The sequence below is a fragment of the Muntiacus reevesi genome, chromosome 3 (assembly GCF_963930625.1).
Source record: "Muntiacus reevesi chromosome 3, mMunRee1.1, whole genome shotgun sequence".
NCBI lineage: Eukaryota > Metazoa > Chordata > Mammalia > Artiodactyla > Cervidae > Muntiacus > Muntiacus reevesi.
In genome coordinates, this window is record NC_089251.1 from 169,499,781 (window position 1) to 169,520,090 (window position 20,310).

General features: G+C 37.8%; 1 protein-coding gene across 2 annotated transcripts in view; it reads left to right on the forward strand.

The window, feature by feature from the left end:
- RGS17 (regulator of G protein signaling 17) overlaps nucleotides 1-17,967 on the forward strand; it is a 101,834-nt gene extending 83,867 nt beyond the window's left edge. The window contains exons 3-5 of one of the 2 annotated variants that reach the window (XM_065931086.1): nucleotides 2,250-2,339; nucleotides 4,458-4,692; nucleotides 13,455-17,967. In XM_065931086.1, the coding sequence (XP_065787158.1) occupies nucleotides 2,250-2,339; nucleotides 4,458-4,692; nucleotides 13,455-13,643 (514 nt within the window). In that variant the 3' untranslated portion in view covers nucleotides 13,644-17,967. The remainder of the gene's footprint in view (nucleotides 1-2,249; nucleotides 2,340-4,457; nucleotides 4,693-13,454) is intronic. The other variant, XM_065931087.1, reaches the window with a different exon arrangement.
- The last annotated feature ends 2,343 nt before the right edge of the window (nucleotides 17,968-20,310 follow it).

Here is a 20,310-nt window from a genome sequence, read left to right on the forward strand (position 1 = left end):
ATTCACAATGTTGTGCTGATTTTTGCTATAGAGCAAAGTGATTTATGTGTATACATACACACACACACACACACACACAGATGCAGGAGACATGGATTCGATCCCTAGGTCAGGAAGATCCCCTGGAGAAGGAAATGGCAACCCACTCCAGTATTCTTGCTTGGAAAATTCCATGGACAGAGGAGCCTGGTGGGCTATAGCCCATAGGTTGCAAAGAGTTGGGCACGACTGAGTGACTGATCATCCCGCAAGCTTGTACATATACATTCTTTTTTATATTCTTTTCCATTATCATTTATCTCAGGGTATTGAAAGTTCTCTCTGACTCAATTTTCCATCTAGTCTCACTTTCAGTTGTAGATTGACTCCTTTGCCTTCAAATCTTTGCTACCTTCTCCCATCCTCACCCTGGCAGCTGAGAATGAATTAATGAGACGTTGTCTCAATTTCCTTTCCCAGATGTTCCAGATGAACAACAGCTAATTACTGGAAGCCTTTGTGCACTAAGCTACAACCGTATTTAGTGACAATTTTCTACATTCACATAAGTAGTCTATTGCCGTAGTCTCTATCAGAGAGCATGATTCATAATAACAGATACAGGCACTCAATAACAGTTATAGGGTTGTTCAGGAGAATTGGGTTCAAATTCCAATCATACTGCCTATTTAGCGCCTGCCTTTGGGCCAGCTGGACTTCACTGGTGGCTAAGAGCTTGCCTGCAATGCAGGAGACCCAGCTTCGTTCCCTGAGTCAGGAAGATCCCCTAGAGAAGGGAATGGCAACCCACTCCAGTATTCTTGCCTGGAGAATTCCATGGACAGAGGAGCCTGGTGGGCTACAGTCCATGGGGTCACGAAGAATCGGAGACTACGGAGCGACTAACAGACAACTCTGTGCCTCTCGTTGCTCATCTATAAAATGGGGAGAGTAAAATTAAAGGTAAAAAGACAGTGCCTGGCACATAATAAGCACTAGAAAATAATGGTTTCTCTTTCCCCATACTGAATAAATAATGACTGAACAACTGAACGAGGTGTCATCCCAACTTCCTTTGTTCTCTGATAGGCTCCTGAGAAGCTTCTTGGCTTCTAGACAGAAGGGATCAGTTGGCTGATTCAGTAGCTTGACTCTTCCAAGGCCACTGAGTTATTCTCTCCACCCTGCTTCTTCATGTTTGCCCATAACTTCCCCATCACATTGTCTATACCTGGAGCCACGATGCTCATTTACCTGAATCAGAGAATTCTTATTCTTGTTCTGGGTTAGTAAAGCCCCTGGGATTATCTTAGTTCCTACTAGTTCAGTTCAGTCACTCAGTTGACTGTGTGGATCACAACAAAATCTGGAAAATTCTCTAAGAGATGGGAATACCAGACCACCTGACCTGCCTCCTGAGAAATCTGTATGCAGGTCAAGAAGCAACAGCTAGAACTGGACACGGAACAATGGACTGGTTCCAAACTGGGAAAGGAGTACGTCAAGGCTATATATTGTCACCCTGCTTATTTAATGTATATGCAGAGTACATCATGTGAAATGTCAGGCTGGATGAAGCACAAGCTGGAATCAAGATTTCTGGGAGAAATATCAATAACCTAGTTCCTATAATCCTATAGAATTCCCAAATTTATCTCCCAGAGACACAGAAAGGCCTCCCACCCGATGCTCTCCTATTCAGACCCTTAGAGTAACCAGCTTTTCCTCTAGGATTATTGTAGCTTTACTTAAAGAGATGAAAGGGCAAAGAAAATGTCAAACACAAATGCTGTCACTCAAACTTGAGTGGATGGAGTGATGATGGGAAGAATCACAGAAAGTCTGGTCTGCAGAGCTATCAAGGGGGGAGAATCAGCTGAAATCAAACCAAGAATAGAACTAACCACAAGTCAAAATAGCATTACTCCAAAGAGTAACATAATGATATATATCAAATTTTGAAGCATATCATCACATAGGGCGTCGCAAAGCTTTTAAGTAATTCAAATTTTGCAAGGATGAAGTCAGAAGGTGTAACAGCACCCATTCTTGAGATTGTGGTTTGCTTTATTAAGTGATAATTCTCTTTCCCTTCATGGACGTGGGCTTAGCTGTCATTTTAAAATGGTGCTGTTTCGTTTGTAGTCTGAATACGCTCACATAGTTGACAATAAAATTCTTCCATGAAGTGTTTTCCTAGAACATTTTTTTTCTTTTCTTTAAATAATTGGTTTTCCCTTGACAAAATAAAGTGTTATACTACATTACAGCCTCACTGTTAGGAATGAAGAAAGAGGGGAAAATGCAGGAAGACCCACGCACACCACAAAGATGGAGAGTATCCAGGTCCTAGAGGAATGGTGAGTGAGCTGTGCTGTAACTGTGTCTTGTGTGTCCGCACTGTTTGCCTCTGCCCAGGGCTTAACCATCGTCTCTTGCTTCCCGGTACTTCTCAAAACAGTTTTGGGAAATGAATGCTCACTCCGTCTGGGAGATCTTGTTTTGCGATTGCAACTCCTTTTTATCACTCTTTCTGTTAGCTCTGTTCAACTATTGGCTAAAACATTGCTTGAGTTTATCCTTCTCTTTTCAGAAATAATGATTGCTACATGAATTAACCACCCCCACCCCCGCAAATTGCCCTAATTCTTTAATTCCCTTTTCTAAGAATTTTTTAAGTCATTCTCTTCATAGGTGTAGAGTCTAAAACAAAAATGATATATGAAATTACCTAAGTCAGAAAAGGCACCTGTCTGGTCCTTGGTCCCATTTCCATTGGAACAGACGCTAACCAAGTATTTTCTCCAAAATGAGAAGTTGAAATGCAGCATCTACAGAATAGAATTAAAATGCAAGTAGATTATTTGTATAATGATAGATGCTTTCTTTTTCTGCTGCTCAGAAGAAGGTTTTAATGCTGAGGCTTCATAGTGGTTTTTCTGTCTTTTAAAATTTTTTTAAACATATGAGGAAGTTCAGACATCTTGGAATAATAGCAATCCAACTTAAAATAGTGGGTCCAAAAGGTAAGGAAAAAATAAATATGACTACTTTTTTGACCAAATGTATTTTAGGTTGGAAAATTATTAAACATACCAATGCATAGGAAAGCAAAATCAGGATCAATTTAGCCATAAAATTCTCCTTGCTTCTCTCCTTTACTTCTTTGATGTATAGGCAAATAAGGTTCTGCAGGGAAATAATTGCTAAAAAACCTGAATACAGATACCTAAAAAGTCCCTGGTGTCATTGTAAATGGTCTATGCTTTTTAATTGTCATTGCTGTTGTTCAATCACTCAGTAATGTCTGACACTTTGCAGACCCCATGCAGCACGCCAGGCCTCCCTGTCCATCACCATCTCCCGGAGCTTGCTCAAACTCATGTCCATTGAGTCGGTGATGCCATCCAACCATCTCATCCTCTGTCGTCCCCTTCTCCTCCTGTCTTCAACCTTTCCCAGCATCAGGGTCTTGTCTAATGAGTCAGCTCTTCGCATCAGGTGGCCAAAGCATTGGAGCTTCAGCTTCAGCATCAGTCCTTCCAGTGAACATTCAGGACTGATTTCCTTTAGGATGGACTGGTTGGATCTCCTTGTTGTTCAAGGGACTCTAAAGAGTCTTCTCCAACACCACAGTTCAAAAGCTGTGGTAACTCCATTCAGTGGTAACAATTCACTCATAATGTTTACCAGAATAGTTCTTAAAGTTTAGCTAAATATGTGAAAGGGCACACAATGTGTTCTTATTTTTGATTCAGTGAAAAGTGAAAATGCAGTGACTAGAGATGAAAAGAGAAACTGTATCTTATGGCCTGGAAACTAAAATCTACATCAGATGCAAACAAAAAAGTTCAGTTTGCCTTTCAAAGTAATGTAATAGACTTGCAGCAGATTGTGACAGTTCAAAAATGTCCAAGCTTCATTAGGAATCTTTGATGACCATTCTAAAGGAAATCAGTCCTGAGTGTTTATTGGAAAGACTGATGCTGAAGCTGAAGCTCCAATACTTGGGCCACCTGATGGGAAGAACTGACTCATTGGAAAAGACCCTGATGCTGGGAAGGGTTGAGGGCAAGAGGAGAAGGGGATGACAGAGGATGAGGTGGTTGGATGGCATCACTGACTCGATGGACATGAGTTTGAGCAAGCTCTGGGAGTTGGTGATGGAGAGGGAAGGCAGGCATGCTGCAGTCCTTGGGGTCACAGTCAGTCACGACTGAGTGACTGAACTGAGCTGATGATGACCATGTGCAAAGTGTGTATCACTCCTTGCTATTTCAATGCTTGACTCCCAGACACATAGCATATACCTACAAGAATTTTTGTCATGACGCAGAAATAACTAGCCCCGTCCTGGCAGATGTTTGCAAGGTCAGGCTGGACTGAGTCTACATGACCACTAGATGGCAGCATTTCTATCTACTTCTCATCCCTGCACCGAAGTTGCTTTTGATAATGGCCCCCTCCTGTCTCTGCAGCCAAAACCCCACTTCAGATGAAGTCTTGTCCTGGTCTCAAAATTTTGACAAGATGATGAAGGCCCCGGCAGGAAGAAACCTCTTCAGGGAGTTCCTGCGAACGGAATACAGTGAAGAGAACCTACTTTTCTGGCTTGCCTGTGAAGACTTAAAGAAAGAGCAGAACAAAAAAGTAATTGAAGAAAAGGCCAGGATGATATATGACGATTACATTTCTATACTCTCACCAAAAGAGGTAAAAATCTGGAAAGGATTGATGTGGGCTTCTTAAGACCAAGGATGAACCTAAAAGGACCTCTGTCCGAATTGAGTAATGCATTGGGTGTGGAGAGGCTAGAAGATTTATCTGGGTAGATAATCTAGATTCCATTCTAAGAATCTACCTGAGCAAGTGTTTCAAGGTTAGGTTTCCCCCTTTGATCGTTTATCTCTGGCTGACTCCTGTGATAGTCTACTTGCTTTTCAGAACTAACCTTAGGAAGCCTGGTAAATACAATTGACCAAGAGTTCAACTAGAATGGAAAAGAGCTTACGTTGGGGCAATGTGTCTCAAAGTGTGGTCCTCAGATCACCTGTCTGAGAATCTCCTAGAGCATTTGTTTGAAAAGCAAGTTCTCGAGGCTGACTCAGAACTTCTGAACCTGAATTTTGGAAAATAGAGCCCAGAAATCTGTACCTTTAATCAGTTTCCCACATACCTACTGGTTTGAAAACCTCTGGTTTGGGGAGGGAGGGGAATGTTGATGCTTCAAAAAAGCATGTTGGTGTTGATGCTTGTATGAGATGCTTATATTAGAATTTTTATAGAACTGAAAAATGACCCTTTATGACCCACTGGGCTTCCCTGGTGGCCCAGCAGTAAAGAATCCTCCTGCAATTCAGGAGACACAGGAAACGCAGGGTCGGTCGCTGGGTCAAGAAGATCCCCTGGAGGAGGAAATGGCAACCCACTCCAGTATTCTGGCCTGGGAAATCCCATGGGCAGAGTAGCCTGGTGGGCTACAGTCCACGGGGTTGAAAAGAGTCGGACACGACTGAGTGACTGCTGCTCTTCTTGGGGGAGAGATGTGTAATGGCAATCATTTACCTTGTTCTAGTTTTCCTGTTACTGTTAAGTGCAAGCTCTTCTTCCCATTGCTAGAATGTTCCCAATAAATAAGGAATATTTCAAGCAACCAGTTTAATACCTTTCCCTTAACTTAAAAAATCAACTTGCTCCTGAGAAAGGGTCCAGCTCCCAGAGTTACAAGCACTTGGAGGGGGAGCGGCTCATAGTTGCCCAGCCTCTGAAGTGCTGAGTAAGTGAGTTCCACCAGGGCTTTTAAGAATGCGAATTTAGAGTGTCCTGGAATGTCTTCTCTTCTGCACATCACCCTCTTCTTGTCTTTTCTGTCCCTCTTAATCCACGGTGATTTCACCTGTCCATGTAAACGTTCTGACCTGGTACTTTCTGCCCCCAGACTCTATCCTTCACTCCCCTCTCCTGCACACAGACATTTATTAGGTTCCCTGGAAACAGGCCATGTGCATCTACCTGCTACCACACTGGACGTGGCCCCCTGTCTCACACTCCTTACCTTGAAATCTGTAAGAAGAGTTCATGTCTATTCTGGGCTTCCCTCATAGCTCAGTTGGTAAAGAATCTGCCTGCAATGCAGAAGACCCCGGTTCAATCCCTGGGTTGGGAAGATCCCCTGGAGAAAGGAAAGGTTACCCACTGCAGTATTCTGGCCTGGAGAATTCCATGGTCGACACGACTGAGCGACCTTCATTTTTACTGTGTCTACTCTATTGACTCTCTATTTGGAATGCTATATAAGCCATTTCACTCCCATCGAGTATACCTAAGTAATTTTTTTTTAATGTATCAGTCATTCTATAAGTGCCGTTGGTATTCCAGAGTACCCTAGTATTGGCTCTGCAAAATGAGAAATCTTGGATTGGATACACAAAAGACTGTCTCTTTTTTTTTCCTGTGTTAACATAAAAAAAAGTATTTATAGAAACAAGGTGGGGATAATTTTTTCTATAGCCTTACTTTGTATTTCTAACACCATTAAAATTCTGCATCCTAAAAAATACATTCTCCAGGTTTCTGGTCTCTTTAGAACCTCAGCATCTCATCAGTTCTACTTGAATTTTACTAGCATGTTAATTTCAACTTCAGAAATCCCTGACTCTACAGTAGTGAAAACACTAAATTAACACTCAGGTGGAGAGGATTCTAGTCCTGATGCAGCTCCAACTTCATTGCGTGGCCTGGGATAAATTAATTCACTTTTATCTGGGCCTCTGTATTCAGCTGATTTGTTTACAAAAATGAAAGTATAAAGCGACACAGAGGATCGTGAACCAAGCCCAGAGTGACAGCTATTAAGGCCCTTGTGGTACCACTGCATTCTCCCAGCAAATGACATGGTCAGTTACTCATCATTGAGCGTCCCTGGTGGTTCAGGTGGTAATGAATCTGCCTGCAATTCAGGAGACCCAGGTTCGATCTCTGGGTCAAGAAGCTCCCCTGGAGAAGGAAATGGCAGCCCACTCCAGTATTCTTGCCTGGGAAACCCCATGGACAGAGGAGCCTGGTGGACTACAGTCCATGGGGTCACAAAGAGTCAGACACGACTGTGAGACTAACCCATGCATACCATGATCCTCCCTGTTGCACCCAGATTCAACCTCAGAATCTCTCTTAACACAATCCACACAGCAGCCACTGCGAACCAGATGGAGTTCAGAATCTATTTCCTACTTTGGAGCGAGATAATCAGGCCTTTCTACCTCTGAAACTCTAAAACGGTTTCTACTTAGAATATTTTTAAAGAACGTGAACATTTGAATCATTTGTAAAATGGCAGTAACTAAATAGCTGCAAGTTGTCAGGACTTTATTCTTAACCAGAACCTCAGCTTTCATCACCAGACTTTCATTTTACTGTCATTTGATTGGGTCATCATGTTCTCCTTTGTTAAATGTAGAAAAGTGTTAGCTGCTCGGTCATGTCCAACTCTTTGCAACCCCATGGACTGTAACCTGCCAGGCTTTTCTGTTGATGGAATTTTTCAGGCAGGATTATTGGATTGGGTTGCCTTTTCCTTCTCCAGGGGATCTTCTCAACCCAGGGATAGAACCTGGGTCTCCAGCACTGCCGACGTTCCTTTACCAATTGAGCCATCAGTTGTGTTCAGTCGCTCAGTCATGTCTGACTCTTTGTGACCCCACGGACGGCAGCACACCAGGCCTCCCTGTCCATCACCAACTCCTGGAGTTTAACCAAACTCATCTCCATTGAGTTGGTGATGCCATCCAACCATATCATCCTCTGTCGTCCCCTTCTCCTCCCGCCTTCAATCTTTCCCAGCATCAGGGTCTTTCCAATGAGTCAGTTTTTCGCATCAGGTGGTCAAAGTATTGGTTTCAGCTTCAACATCAGTCCTTCCGATGAACACTCAGGACTGACCTCCTTTAGGATGCACTGGTTGGATCTCCTTGCAGTCCAAGGGACTCTCAAGAGTCTTCAGGAAAGCCTATTAAATGTAGAGGAGGTTTCCATTCTTAAAATGTTATCAGCATAGCATATTTCCTTCATGAAGCCAGTGTGCTGAAAATTACATTTTGTTGTTTTGATTGTGTTATATGCATTTTTAACAACTTAAACATTATAAGATAGATGTTGACAATCAGGAATCAATAAATCTCTCATTCTTGGTGTAGCATCCATTTCAAGAGGGGAAATGACCACATTTTAAGTTTTAAAAAATCTGAAAACAAAAATATGTCGTTTCTTTCAAAAGTAAGTTTTCTTTTTATGTGAGGTCCTCAAAGGTACCTCAAAGGAAAGTAGTAGCGAGGAACTGAAGACGAATAGTAGCCTTGCTAAGCATTGCAGTTGCCAGTGGCAGCTGATATTAAGTATTGAAAAGATAAGCTCAGCAGAATAACTTTAATAAAACAGCCTGATTAAAAGTTGTAACCAACTTAAGCAGCATTGAGCTATTGAGCAAAGAGATAATTCTAAATCCTGCAACAACTGTAAGACTTATCAGAATTACAGAAAACCATGTGTGTTCAGATATCTAGCGGTGCTGTTATCCTTAACCATGCTGTAATCTAGGCCTGCCACTTAACCGTCGAACACTAACCAACTCACTCCAGTGTTCTGTGGCCTCAGCTTCCTCGTTTTAGAGAATGATGGCATGGGAAAAACTCTAAAACCCACTAAATCTATGACTTTCAGGCTCTGCTGAATGACAGTTTATATAGTAGTAGGAACTGTTTTCTTCTGATTTCACCTAAACGCCTTCTATTAATAGTTGCTATCTAGGAAGAGGAGGCAAAAAGCCTATTTAAAAACCAAAATTATCTAAAAATATTGTATATGTGACAGACATATGGTCCCATGTGTGCACACAGACAGATGCCTGTTCATGCAAAATTATGTGAATTTAACAGTTTTGATATTTAAATCAGTTTTTCCTAACAGGGCTCATGTGATTATATCTTCCTAGTTTTCTTTGTGTGTGCATATTATCATTCAAAAATATGCATTGAGTACTTCCTGTGAGCCAGGTGCTGGCCTAGATGTTAGGGATGTGATGGTGAGCCTTCTGGAGCTTTCATTTTAGGAAGACAGACAAATCATGTCAAAGACAGGTAATTAAAAATCGCGATAAACATTATGATGGCGTGGAGGTCAAGTGATGTCATTAGAATAAGGTTAGTCCAGTAAAGTCACTCTGAGAAGGTAAAATTCAAGCTGATATGAAGTCTAAAGGCATTGGGTTTGACCAAAAAGGTGTTGTTATACGTATGATCAATTAGTAGCAGTAGTACTATTATTATCTTACATCGGGCTTAAACTATGTTGTCGATAAAATGCTTTTATGGATATTATTACAATATAAATCTCACAATAATCCTTTAGCCTCTAGGACAGATGGCACCATTTGATAGCAAAGCCAATTGATTCGAAGAAGTGAAGCAAGGACAGTAAATTCATATCTGGTAGAGAGAGAGCACAAGCCCAAGATCTTCTGATTCCAAGTGCGGCTCTTCCAACTACAATTTGCTCGTTAGTCATTCTATTGTCTAGTATTGTATTCATGACACAACTCTGGACTTCTGTGAACCCAAACTTAAGACACAGTGAGGACTAGCAACCTTAACCACATGTCTGAACTGTCCCTCAGAAGCAAGATAAACTTTCCCATCACTTAAGTGTCACCAGGAATATGGTTACTCCACTTTATGGTATCAATGACCTTTGCTTCGAGAAATGCATCCCAATAATCAGTCTTATTTGTAATTTATAATTATTTTCCATAGAAATAACTGACACAAAGTAATACAACAAAAAATGGACGTGGTAAAAAGTGTTTTAAAACAGACAGGAGAACCAGGTAGCCTTCAGATCTACAAAATTTTACATGAGAAGACCGAAGTTAGTTAAAATTGTAAAGAACATCTCCAGTAGCAGAAACTATAATTGGTAAAAATTTAACATGGACTTATAAAGGAAAAAAAATTAATAAGTGTTTTACTTAGGGAAAAATTGTAAATAAAGCAGCTTCGGTAAAACTAAAAATAAAATGAAAAACTGGAGGAAAATTAAATCATGGTATGTAAAAAAAAATGTTCAAGGAATTAAGTTGACCTAGGAGGGTCTTTATGAGGATGAAAGACTTTCAGTGGTAATTCATCATTTTCAGTATAATTCGACACAAAGCAATGTCCAAAGAATCAAAATTTTCACTGCATCTTTATGGCGAGAAGGGGAAGTCAGGCCCTTGGTGTGCTGGCTTTTGGCAATATCCACCTACTTCTCGTGAATTGGCTCCATGCATAGTATATAATTCAGCTTGACCCAGGTTTCCCCCAGCCACACAAACAAGATTTCTGTTTTCATTCTCCCCATTTTACCCCCACACTCTTATTGAACCTTTAGCTGTCATTTCATTTTCCTCCCAGCTAGTTTATGGAGTTGCTGGTGGACATTTTTATGTTTGTAAGCCATGTACTTTTCTTCTTCCCTGCCTCCTCCCTGTGGCAGTGGAGGGTTCCGAGTTCATTAGCTTCAGTTACCACCTCTCAACACTGCCAGCCTCTCCAGTGCTGCTAAGACTGCCAGGTCAGGGCTGCCAGGTCTATCAGGGCTGTCTCGTGCCCGGCCCCACAGGAGCAGATCGACTTTTAACTCTGGCATCGCAGCCCTGCTTTGGCCCCTTGCCCTGTGGCTCAGTGGTAAAGAATCTTTCAGGAGATGCAGGAGACATGGGTTCGATCCCTGGGTCGGGAAGATGCCCTGGAGCAGGAAATGGCAAACCACTCCAATATTCTTGCCTGAAAAATCCTACAGTCCAAAGGGTCCCGCAGAGTGGGGCTCGACTGAGCACACATTGCTTCCTTCGCCCACCTAAACGGGAGCCTGGGAAGACTGAGTAAGAGAAGAATTTGCATTACCTGAGAATAGTGGTTGTCTCAGAGCTACTTTCTTTTCTCTTAAGATAAGTCTGTACAGGAACCTCACCGGTGCCTTAGGTAGGCACTGGACCCCAGATGAGATGGCGCTACTCAGGGGTGAATCCTAGGGGGCCTAGGCTCAGGCCCATGCTGGGATCCACCCGCACTAATTTGTATTATAGATGGTCCACAATCGAAGCCCAAAGATGCCACAAGATGAAACTATAGCTTGTCATACTCATGGGCTTTATCCTTGTCATTTGACCTCTCTACACGTCTTTTGACTGACAGACAACCTTTTCAAACAAACCACCAGATATTAAGGTAAATATTTTATTTTTTTAAATAGAAATAGCAAATGTGTTTTTGTTACAGATTACTAAATGTTGAATGGTACTACCTTCTCTATGATATTTCACTACTGTTTTTAGTTTGAAAATAAAATTTAAATCATACAATGAAAATGCAACACATTTAATAATTCAAGTTATTTTGCTTTCTGTCTTAAGATAACGAATATCATTCCAGCAACTGATAAACTGCTGTCAGTTTATCATCTGTTAAATATATATGTTTAGGGAACATATGTGTTAAATAGCATATATTCAATATGCTATTATTTACTAAATAAAGACCTCTTTTATCTCTTTATCACTAATCTAGTGTTCCTTTCTCCAATGAAACAAAAAGTATGCAAGTTTGAAAGTAAGAGCACCATTTGCAAAAAATAGTAGAATATGTTTGTTAAGATTCACTTTACCATAATACCACATTTCAGAACAAGACCTATCAGCTTAAGCTTCAGTATCAACATTCTCCTGTTGAGCAAGAGACAGAAATATTTTTAAACAAGAAGTTTAGCTAAAAATTCTGTACTTTTTTACTTTGTACTTGATGATGATCCTTGTGGCAGTAACACAGAATAAAACTTGATCCATTTCCAGAACATTTTTTTTTCTTAGAATTTAGAGAGAATATTACATAGTTCAGCCAAGAAACGTTTAATTTTGTCTTTGTGTAACTTAGTCTAGCAAACCCACAGAAATTTAGTCTGAATCACCACTTCCTGATACATCTTCCCCCGATAGCTGTCATCCTGGGGTGTTCCTATGAACTCAACTCCATATGAGCTATAATGCTTAGGAATCCGGGGACACCAGAGAGAATATGAGTGGCTTCTCTCATCGGGACTGTCTCAGATCCCAGGCTTAGTCCAAAGAATGGGTGGAAAATGAAGCCAGAACCAACAAAGCGTTTGCAAGATGCTTGTGACAAAACCTTAGTTATAAATAGGAAGGGTTTGCATAGAAGTACATCATGAAACAGGTTAACCATGGATCACCATGCCTTAGCCTTTGTTCAACAGTGAGGACGTCAGACACTAATCAGACTCAGAGGTGTTTTGCCTCTTGGAGGGTTTTTTCTTTCGTTTCAGGAAAGAGCTTAGTTCTGTTCCCCAAGGCATGCCTTTATTGCTATTTAATCTTCCCCATTCCTTTTCCAACTTACCCTACCAGTTCCTACAGGATTAGCATTCAGGGAGGAAAAAAAAACCAAACAAACCTGAATCACTTGCAGAATTTAATTTCTTAAAATTTCTTTACACTTTTCAAATAACACTGTATGGCTACTTTAATGGGTACTCTGAGTTCCTACTGACATTTCTCCTTTCAAAGATGGCGTTTCAAGAAATTGTTCTTCTAATCTTTAGTACAGTCATGTGGACGTATTCCTAGGGAAGGACGATAGCGTGTTCTGTGTGGACATGTTATAGTCGTAAGACCTGAAGAGTATGTGCCTGGTCTGCTCTGCTCAGCCCCTCCACGTCCCCCGTGTCCTCCTGACACAACAGGACTTGCTGGGACGTGAACCTGTCAGGCATCGGTATGTAATTGACATGCTGTTTTGACAGAGAACTACTCTCTGCTGGATTTTTATCTTGCTCAATGAAGAGAGTCAGCCCAGCAGTCACATAATAGGAGGAGGCAACTTTCCATCCTGGTTAGGGGCTTCCTAGGTGGCTCAGACCCTAAAGAATCTGCCCGCAGTTCAGGAAACCCAGGAGAAGATCAGGAAGGTGCCCTGGAGAAGGGAATGGCAACCCACTCCAGTATTCTTGTCTGGAGAATTCTATGGACAGAGGAGCCTGGTGGACTACAGTCCATGGGGGTCACAAAGAGTTGGACACATCCGAGCAACTTACACACACACACACTCAACTTTGTATTCTAGCTAGGGGACTCTCTAGCACTGTAACACGAGAGAAATTGTCAAAAACTCCTGAATGAATGCATAGAAGAGGTACATCCAAGTAAGCCAAGATATCTGAACTCAAATTTTGCTTTAAAAGTTGGTTTTTGTTTAATTCCATTTTTGAAGGAGAAAAGTCTGCAGGGTTATGAAACCTTTGAAAACATAACCTCATGATTTTTAGATTTACTCTTTAAGCTTTCTCTGAAATGTCATGAGCATATAGTTACTTGATTGAGATCTTTTGACAAAATATTATTTAATGTATCTGCTCTTATTTCTTTTTAGGTCAGTCTCGATTCTCGAGTTAGAGAGGTGATCAATAGAAATCTGTTGGATCCTAATCCTCACATGTATGAAGATGCCCAACTCCAGATATATACCTTAATGCACAGAGATTCTTTCCCCAGGTTTTTGAACTCTCAAATTTATAAGTCATTTGTTGAAAGTACTGCCAGCTCTACTTCTGAATCTTAATTTTTATTAAAGAAAATCATTTTGGAGGGCTGCGATGAAAAATAAAAGTAATTATGTAACACCTGAAGCTGAGTTCCTGGAGAACTACAGTTTAGCATTCCTCAGGCTACTGTGAAAATACAACCATATGGTCTGTCTCCATTTTTATCAAGGTTTATCCGTGGTTACTTTGGAGAAAATACCACATGAAACAATGAATTGCCAAATTAAGTTTATTTTGTTGAACACGCATTCTACTTGCAAGCAAACTGTACTTGTAGTTCTATGAACAGTCTCCTAGTGTACCCAGAGACTGCATGTGCCAAGTAAACCCGCTTCATTTGCCACATAGTTGTCGCAACACTTAAATCCAAATGGCATAACTTATATCTGTATTTAAGGACTTTTGTGCAATATGGTCTTATAGAAATAATTGCCCAAAAGTTGGCTGTGGTTTGCATTTTTAAATATAATCTAAGACAGAAAAAGCCAATTTTAAAATTGTAACTCTGATAGTCAACATGCTATATACTGTGTTCAGTACACTAATTTTGAAGCCAATATTTCTGTACATGAAAAAAAGAGCTATTTATCTCTGTTTGTTGGAAAATCCTCATGGGGAATTCCTCTGGTTGTTCACTGCCAAAACTGTGGCGTTTTCATTACAGAAGAATTTGCTATGTAAAACATAATATATATAAATATATGAGGAAAAAAGGAAAAGCACAAAACAATTTGAAGATATCCTATCTCAATGACAAATCAAAAAGTGATATTGTTTTTAGTTGTAATAGAAGAAAATGAATCTATGTATATATCAGATGTCCAATACTGTAATTAATTTATTAAAGGCTGGCTCTCCAGTTCTAAAATGGTTGCATAAAGTATGTACTTTAGCAAGAAAAAAAAAAGGTTGATAACTTAGTTTTGGAATATAAAGAAAAGATTTAATAAAGGAATGCCTATATGTAGCATCTTAAAACTTTGGATGAATAGCATCTGGACTGTGGCATATTTTCATTGAAAGTGAAATCCAGTAAAAGCTAATGTTTTTAACGAAGAAAAGTTTTATAGGGGTTCTTTAGAAGATAATTCTCTACTTCAGACCTTAACTGTTTTCACATAGTATCTTAAAAATAACTTATTTAAAATATGTTAAAACCAAACTATTACTTCTCATCCCTAATTGAAAGGCAGAACAGTCCTCAAATGTTTTAGCTGCCATATTATTTTTTTATAAGTACCACTAAATCTTTTAAGACAAAAAATACTTGCCTGACCTTGGCATGTACTTTTGACATTCAAGGAAACAGTATCCTATCATGCACACACAAACAACAGTGTCATATTTATATCAAAGTGTTAGATTTGAATATTAATATCCCCTGGAGGCTATTTTTTTAATCTTAAACTTAATAAGTATAATATTGAGTAACCTAAAATGAAAGTTTTAAAAATATTTATATCCACTAAGAATACTGGCCTTATATTAAGGATGATATTAAAATTATAAGTTTCCTTTGTCATTTTTTAACTACCTCTCATTTTTTTAATTTATTAAACTTTTTTTAAGAAAAACAACTTTGGGGTTTTCTTTTTAAAATTTACTTTACTTGAAAGGTTGGCATCGTAATTTTCTTTTTCCATAAAGTTAAACATTTCAAGAATTTTTTTATGTGAATTTGATTTTCTAATTTGTATAGCATTCAGGAGATATGATTAAAAGGGCTATAATCTATTCCCTATGCAAATATTTTAACTGTTGCAGTGTTTGACAAAATGGGATTAAAAAAAAACATTTGCAGAGTAGAAAACAAAGCATTCTGTTTACACTGGCGTTGCTGACTATCCTACCATATTCAGCACTTTTAAATACATTCTTTATGAAAATGTAGTTAAAATATAAGATAGAAAATATTTATAATAAACATTTCTTTTAACAAATGCCTGTTTTTGTCTGAAAGTGTTAGTGTTAAGACATGCTTTATCCATGTCAATTAAATATTTACTGTTTGAATAATAGTTTTCAGTAACATAGTGGAAAAAGAGAGCTGTGAAGATGTTTACAAAAAGTCGTATTTTTTTCCTAACGAGTGAAGAAAGACCTAAAAGAATCATCACTTCTATCATGAAGTTTATTGTTCCTAAATTATTTTTTTTCTTGATTAGAATTGAGTTTGTTATGCTACAATGATGTATACACATATATGTTGTAATATCATATTTGTTTCTGTGTTTGAGGCACAATATATGGTACACATGACTAGAAAATACGTAATATACTATGATACACCGCATGAATCAAATTTTTTAAGTGTAGACTTTATATTCTTGTTGTTACTATATATGATGGTGACCTGCTAGTCATAAGTTATCTTTATAAGATACTTTGGACTATTAGATGAATTGTCTGTTTGACAATACTTTTAATATTTTACCAAATGTAAAAGATAGGGCCCTTATAAAGAGTCCTAATCTCTAACCCGGGGCATTTGTAGAATACAGATTTTGAAGCTGATATACCCTTTTGAAACCTGATTAGAAATGTGTTGAGAATGAGTCTAGGGTAGATTTACACATCAAATGTTGATAACCACACTATGTGAGGACTTCTGTGCTAAATTCCTATTTTCAGGGGAGGGAAGAGTAACTCTTTTAATTTCAAAATGTTTTAAGTGTATCTAACAGTATGTCTATGTATCTGCAACTCTACCAATTTTTAAAGTATGGTGTAATTCTTTCTGTTTTAATTACAGAGCTATAATAAACAAGCAAACAAAAAAAGCCCTCAACTGGTGTCTATGCTACCATTCTAAGAGCACAATATTTGTTTTGGTAGAGTTTGATTTTTTCTATAGAGTAAGTTCCTCCCTGGGGAAAAATTAGCACTTTAGAAGGTACACTTTATGCTTTACATTACCGAAATATCTTTGTATACTGTTAGAATCTGCTAATGTACACAGAAAGAGGTTAATGCTCTTTAAATAATGCCTAAGTTCAGATGTGTCTATAATGGAAAGAAAAGTAGAGGATATAGGTCATATATAAATATACATATATATTTATATAAATTGGAGAGATTTGTTCCGAGATGGATTTTGAACTTAGATCACATTAAAAATGGATGGATGATGCTTCTTTACTTTGAATAATGGTTATTATGTTACCCAAAGGTAATAGATATCCCAACAGTGTTATAGGGCAGCTCTAAGTGCAGTAGGCGCACTAGCAAAAGAACAATAGCAAGACACAATTTTGATATCAACACTATGAAGTGCAAAAGTCAAGACCATAATGTGGTCACTTTTTTTAATCTTAAAATATGTACATAAGATGACCAGTTGATATTTGGTCATGGTGCATGGGGTGTTTATTAGTATGTTTCATGCTGCCTAGGTTGTAAGTGTGGAATGAAATGTGTGTCATGTATTTACCTGAGAGTTCAGTTTTGCAAAAGGACTATAGAAATAGGTAAATAGTATTTATTTATTAGGGGCAAAAATACACTTTCACCCCATTAAGCTGATTTAAAATAATACCTGATTCTTATTTTTGAATGTATCCTTTTTTTTCTATACACTTTTAACTTATATTGAAAAAAATGTCATATTGTAGTTGTAACAAACTATATTTACAAAATGGCAATATACCAGACACTTTGAGGAAGAAGTATGCAAGAAAGAAATTTAAAATACAGTCAGAAAATAGAAAATAGGCCACCTAAAAAATCTATGGAGAGGGCCCTATCAAACACAAGCTTTGAAAACTTTGCATTAGATGGCAAATTATTTTGAAAAGTGGGAAAGATATTTCTAGAATTGTTTTTTGACCTGTATTTATACTCACAGTTTATGACCTTAAGTTTTCAAAGTATAACTTGCAAACACTTGAATTTGTATGCCCTTTTCAGTTCTTTTAAAAAAATCTCTGACCAATATAGTTTGTTCTTCTAAGAAAAATAATCCATAAAAAGTTTAGTTATTCCTTACTTGCTACAACTGCAAATATTTACCAGTGAAACTGATATCAAAAACTGGTTTCAGATCTTCCTTGTAGCACTCTTAGTAGTATCCTTGTAACACACAACAGTCCACAGAGAGATACATTTACTTTCCAAATATCAGGCATTAATTATAAATTTGACTTCCAGTTATACATCTGTCTCATGTGACTTTGGGCAAATCATTTATCCTCTCTGAACCTGTTTCTTTCTCTTCAAATGAAGGATATAAAAATTTACAGGATTGCCATGAGAATGAATTAAACATGGAAAGAGTGAAGTGTTACATATTATTATTTTATCAAAGTTGTCTAGCTCAGTAATTCCCATTTCAAGAATGTATGTGTTAAATGCCTTCAATGCACTTGCCCATATTTTTTTGAAACTGTACTTTAAAAATCTGATTGAATTATTCATTCAAAAAATACAATCAAGCTCATTTTAAGATGGAAGAATATATGAATATGTTATTGCTTTGTTCAATAATGTGATTCAAAATCACTGTTCTCAGTTCACCAACATCACATTCAATCTACAAACAAGAAATATGTTTCTTTCAATGACACACACAGAGATATATTTAGATGCATATATGCAGACGTGTGAGTGTGTGTATAATATTGTAGGTTTAAATCAAAGTTTAAGAGAAATCATTTGGAAATCTAAATTCCACAGGAAATAAACATCCCTAAACATAGGAGAGTTTATCGGTTAATTTGCGAAGTAAGTATGTAGGAGTTACAGCTAAAACCCAAGTTAAAAAATACAGCCAGTAGAAACATTGACACTGCCATGGACTAGAAAGCATGCTTTTTAATATTAAGGTAGTATGATTTTTAAAATAAGTTTATCATGAAAGTAAGAGAATAAAAGGTAGTTGTTTGTTCATAAAATTTTTTATTAAACTTACAGATAGGATCCATACATGTCACACCCATGAAACATTTGTCACAATAAATGAACCAATCTGTGCATGTTCAGTCGCAAAGTCCCATCCAACTCTTTGCAACTCCAAAGACTGTAGCCCACCACTCCTCTGTCCATGGGATTTTTTTCAGGCAAGAATATTGGAGTAGGTTGCCATTTCCTTCTCCAGCGAACCAATATCAACGCATTATTAAGTCCACACTTTATTCCGATTCCTTTATCATTGTTCAGTTGCTCGGTCATGTCTGACTCTTTGAGACACCATGGACTGCAGCATGCCAGGCTTCCCTGTCCTTCTTAGCTTTTCATAATTTTTTTTTTCTGTTCCAGGATTCGGTTCAAGATACAGTATTACATTTAGTCACCATGTTACCCTCTCAGCTATGATATTTTCTCAAACTTCTCTTGTTTTTGATAACCTTGGCAATACTGAGGAGTTACAGGCCTAGTATTTTGTAAGATGTTCCTCAGTTGTAATTTTTCTGATCGTTTTCCCATGATTAGACAGGTGTTATCAGATTTTGGAGGAAAGACCACAGAAGTGCTGTTCATATCACACCATATCAAAGGTACATACCATCATCAACATGACTTATTGTTGATGCTGAACTTCATCATCTGACTGAGGTAGTGTCTGTTAGATTTTTCCACTGTAAAGTGATACATTTTTTAAGAGGGTATTTTGGAGGTAAATTTACTGGACATTTACACTGAGATAATACTCCGAGCAGATTCCTCTGCACTGCTATTAGTTTCCACTAAATGACTGCTAACGAACACTATGAAGAAAATATAATGAACTGGAAATTGATATAGGAAAGTAAAACTCCAAAATAGTGTTAACTTGAATATTCACTTAATGGGGGTGAAAGTGAATTTCTTCTCTTGAATTATGTGTATAATTACCTTAATCCTCTACATCTCTTGGGTAGTGAAGATTATAGTCTTACTGTCTTAAAAGGTAATCTGAATTGATGGTCATTTTAGTGAGTACTTTCCTATATTGCCTTTCACTGAACAATAAACACCGAATACTGGAATAATGTAAAAGACTTGATTTTTTTCCATCTTGCTTTAACCTATTTGTGATAAATACAATGTTTCTTGTATATGATTTTAAGATGTTTGCTAAATATTAAAAATAATTTCAATGTGTTCGATTCTTGTAAAATTTATCATATTGAACATGTGTAAATTTTTGCTACTATGTTCATTGTACTTAATAATCTATATCCGTATTTTGGAGTTGATCAGTATTTATTAGTGGACCATAAAGAAGTTTTGAATGCATGAATATAACTTGATATACCATGCTTGGTTATTTTGAAATGCCAAAATAACTGTAGGTACTTATAAATTGAATAGATAATCCAGATTATTTTTCCTCTAACTTACGTTGTTTTGGGTTTTTATTCCTCCTTCCTGGAATCTATTTTATTATTTTTACCTATGTACAATAAGACTTCCTGAAAATGCTAGAATCTTCAACATATAATAGAAGTTGAGCATGACAATAATGTAAGAAAATTCAGAAATCTCAAACAGTATATATCTTTGACTTTTCAAAGTAAATCAAACTACAGCTGTTTTCATTTGACTACACTGTGGACACCCATGGATATTACTGTAAAACGCACATGCATTACACACTGACTTTTTAAAAATGTTTTGAATTAATAAAGAATTCACCCATGTATCCTTAGACAAGTCACTGTTTTCTCATTGGTGTCACATTACAGGAGTAAAGGTACACTTACTTAT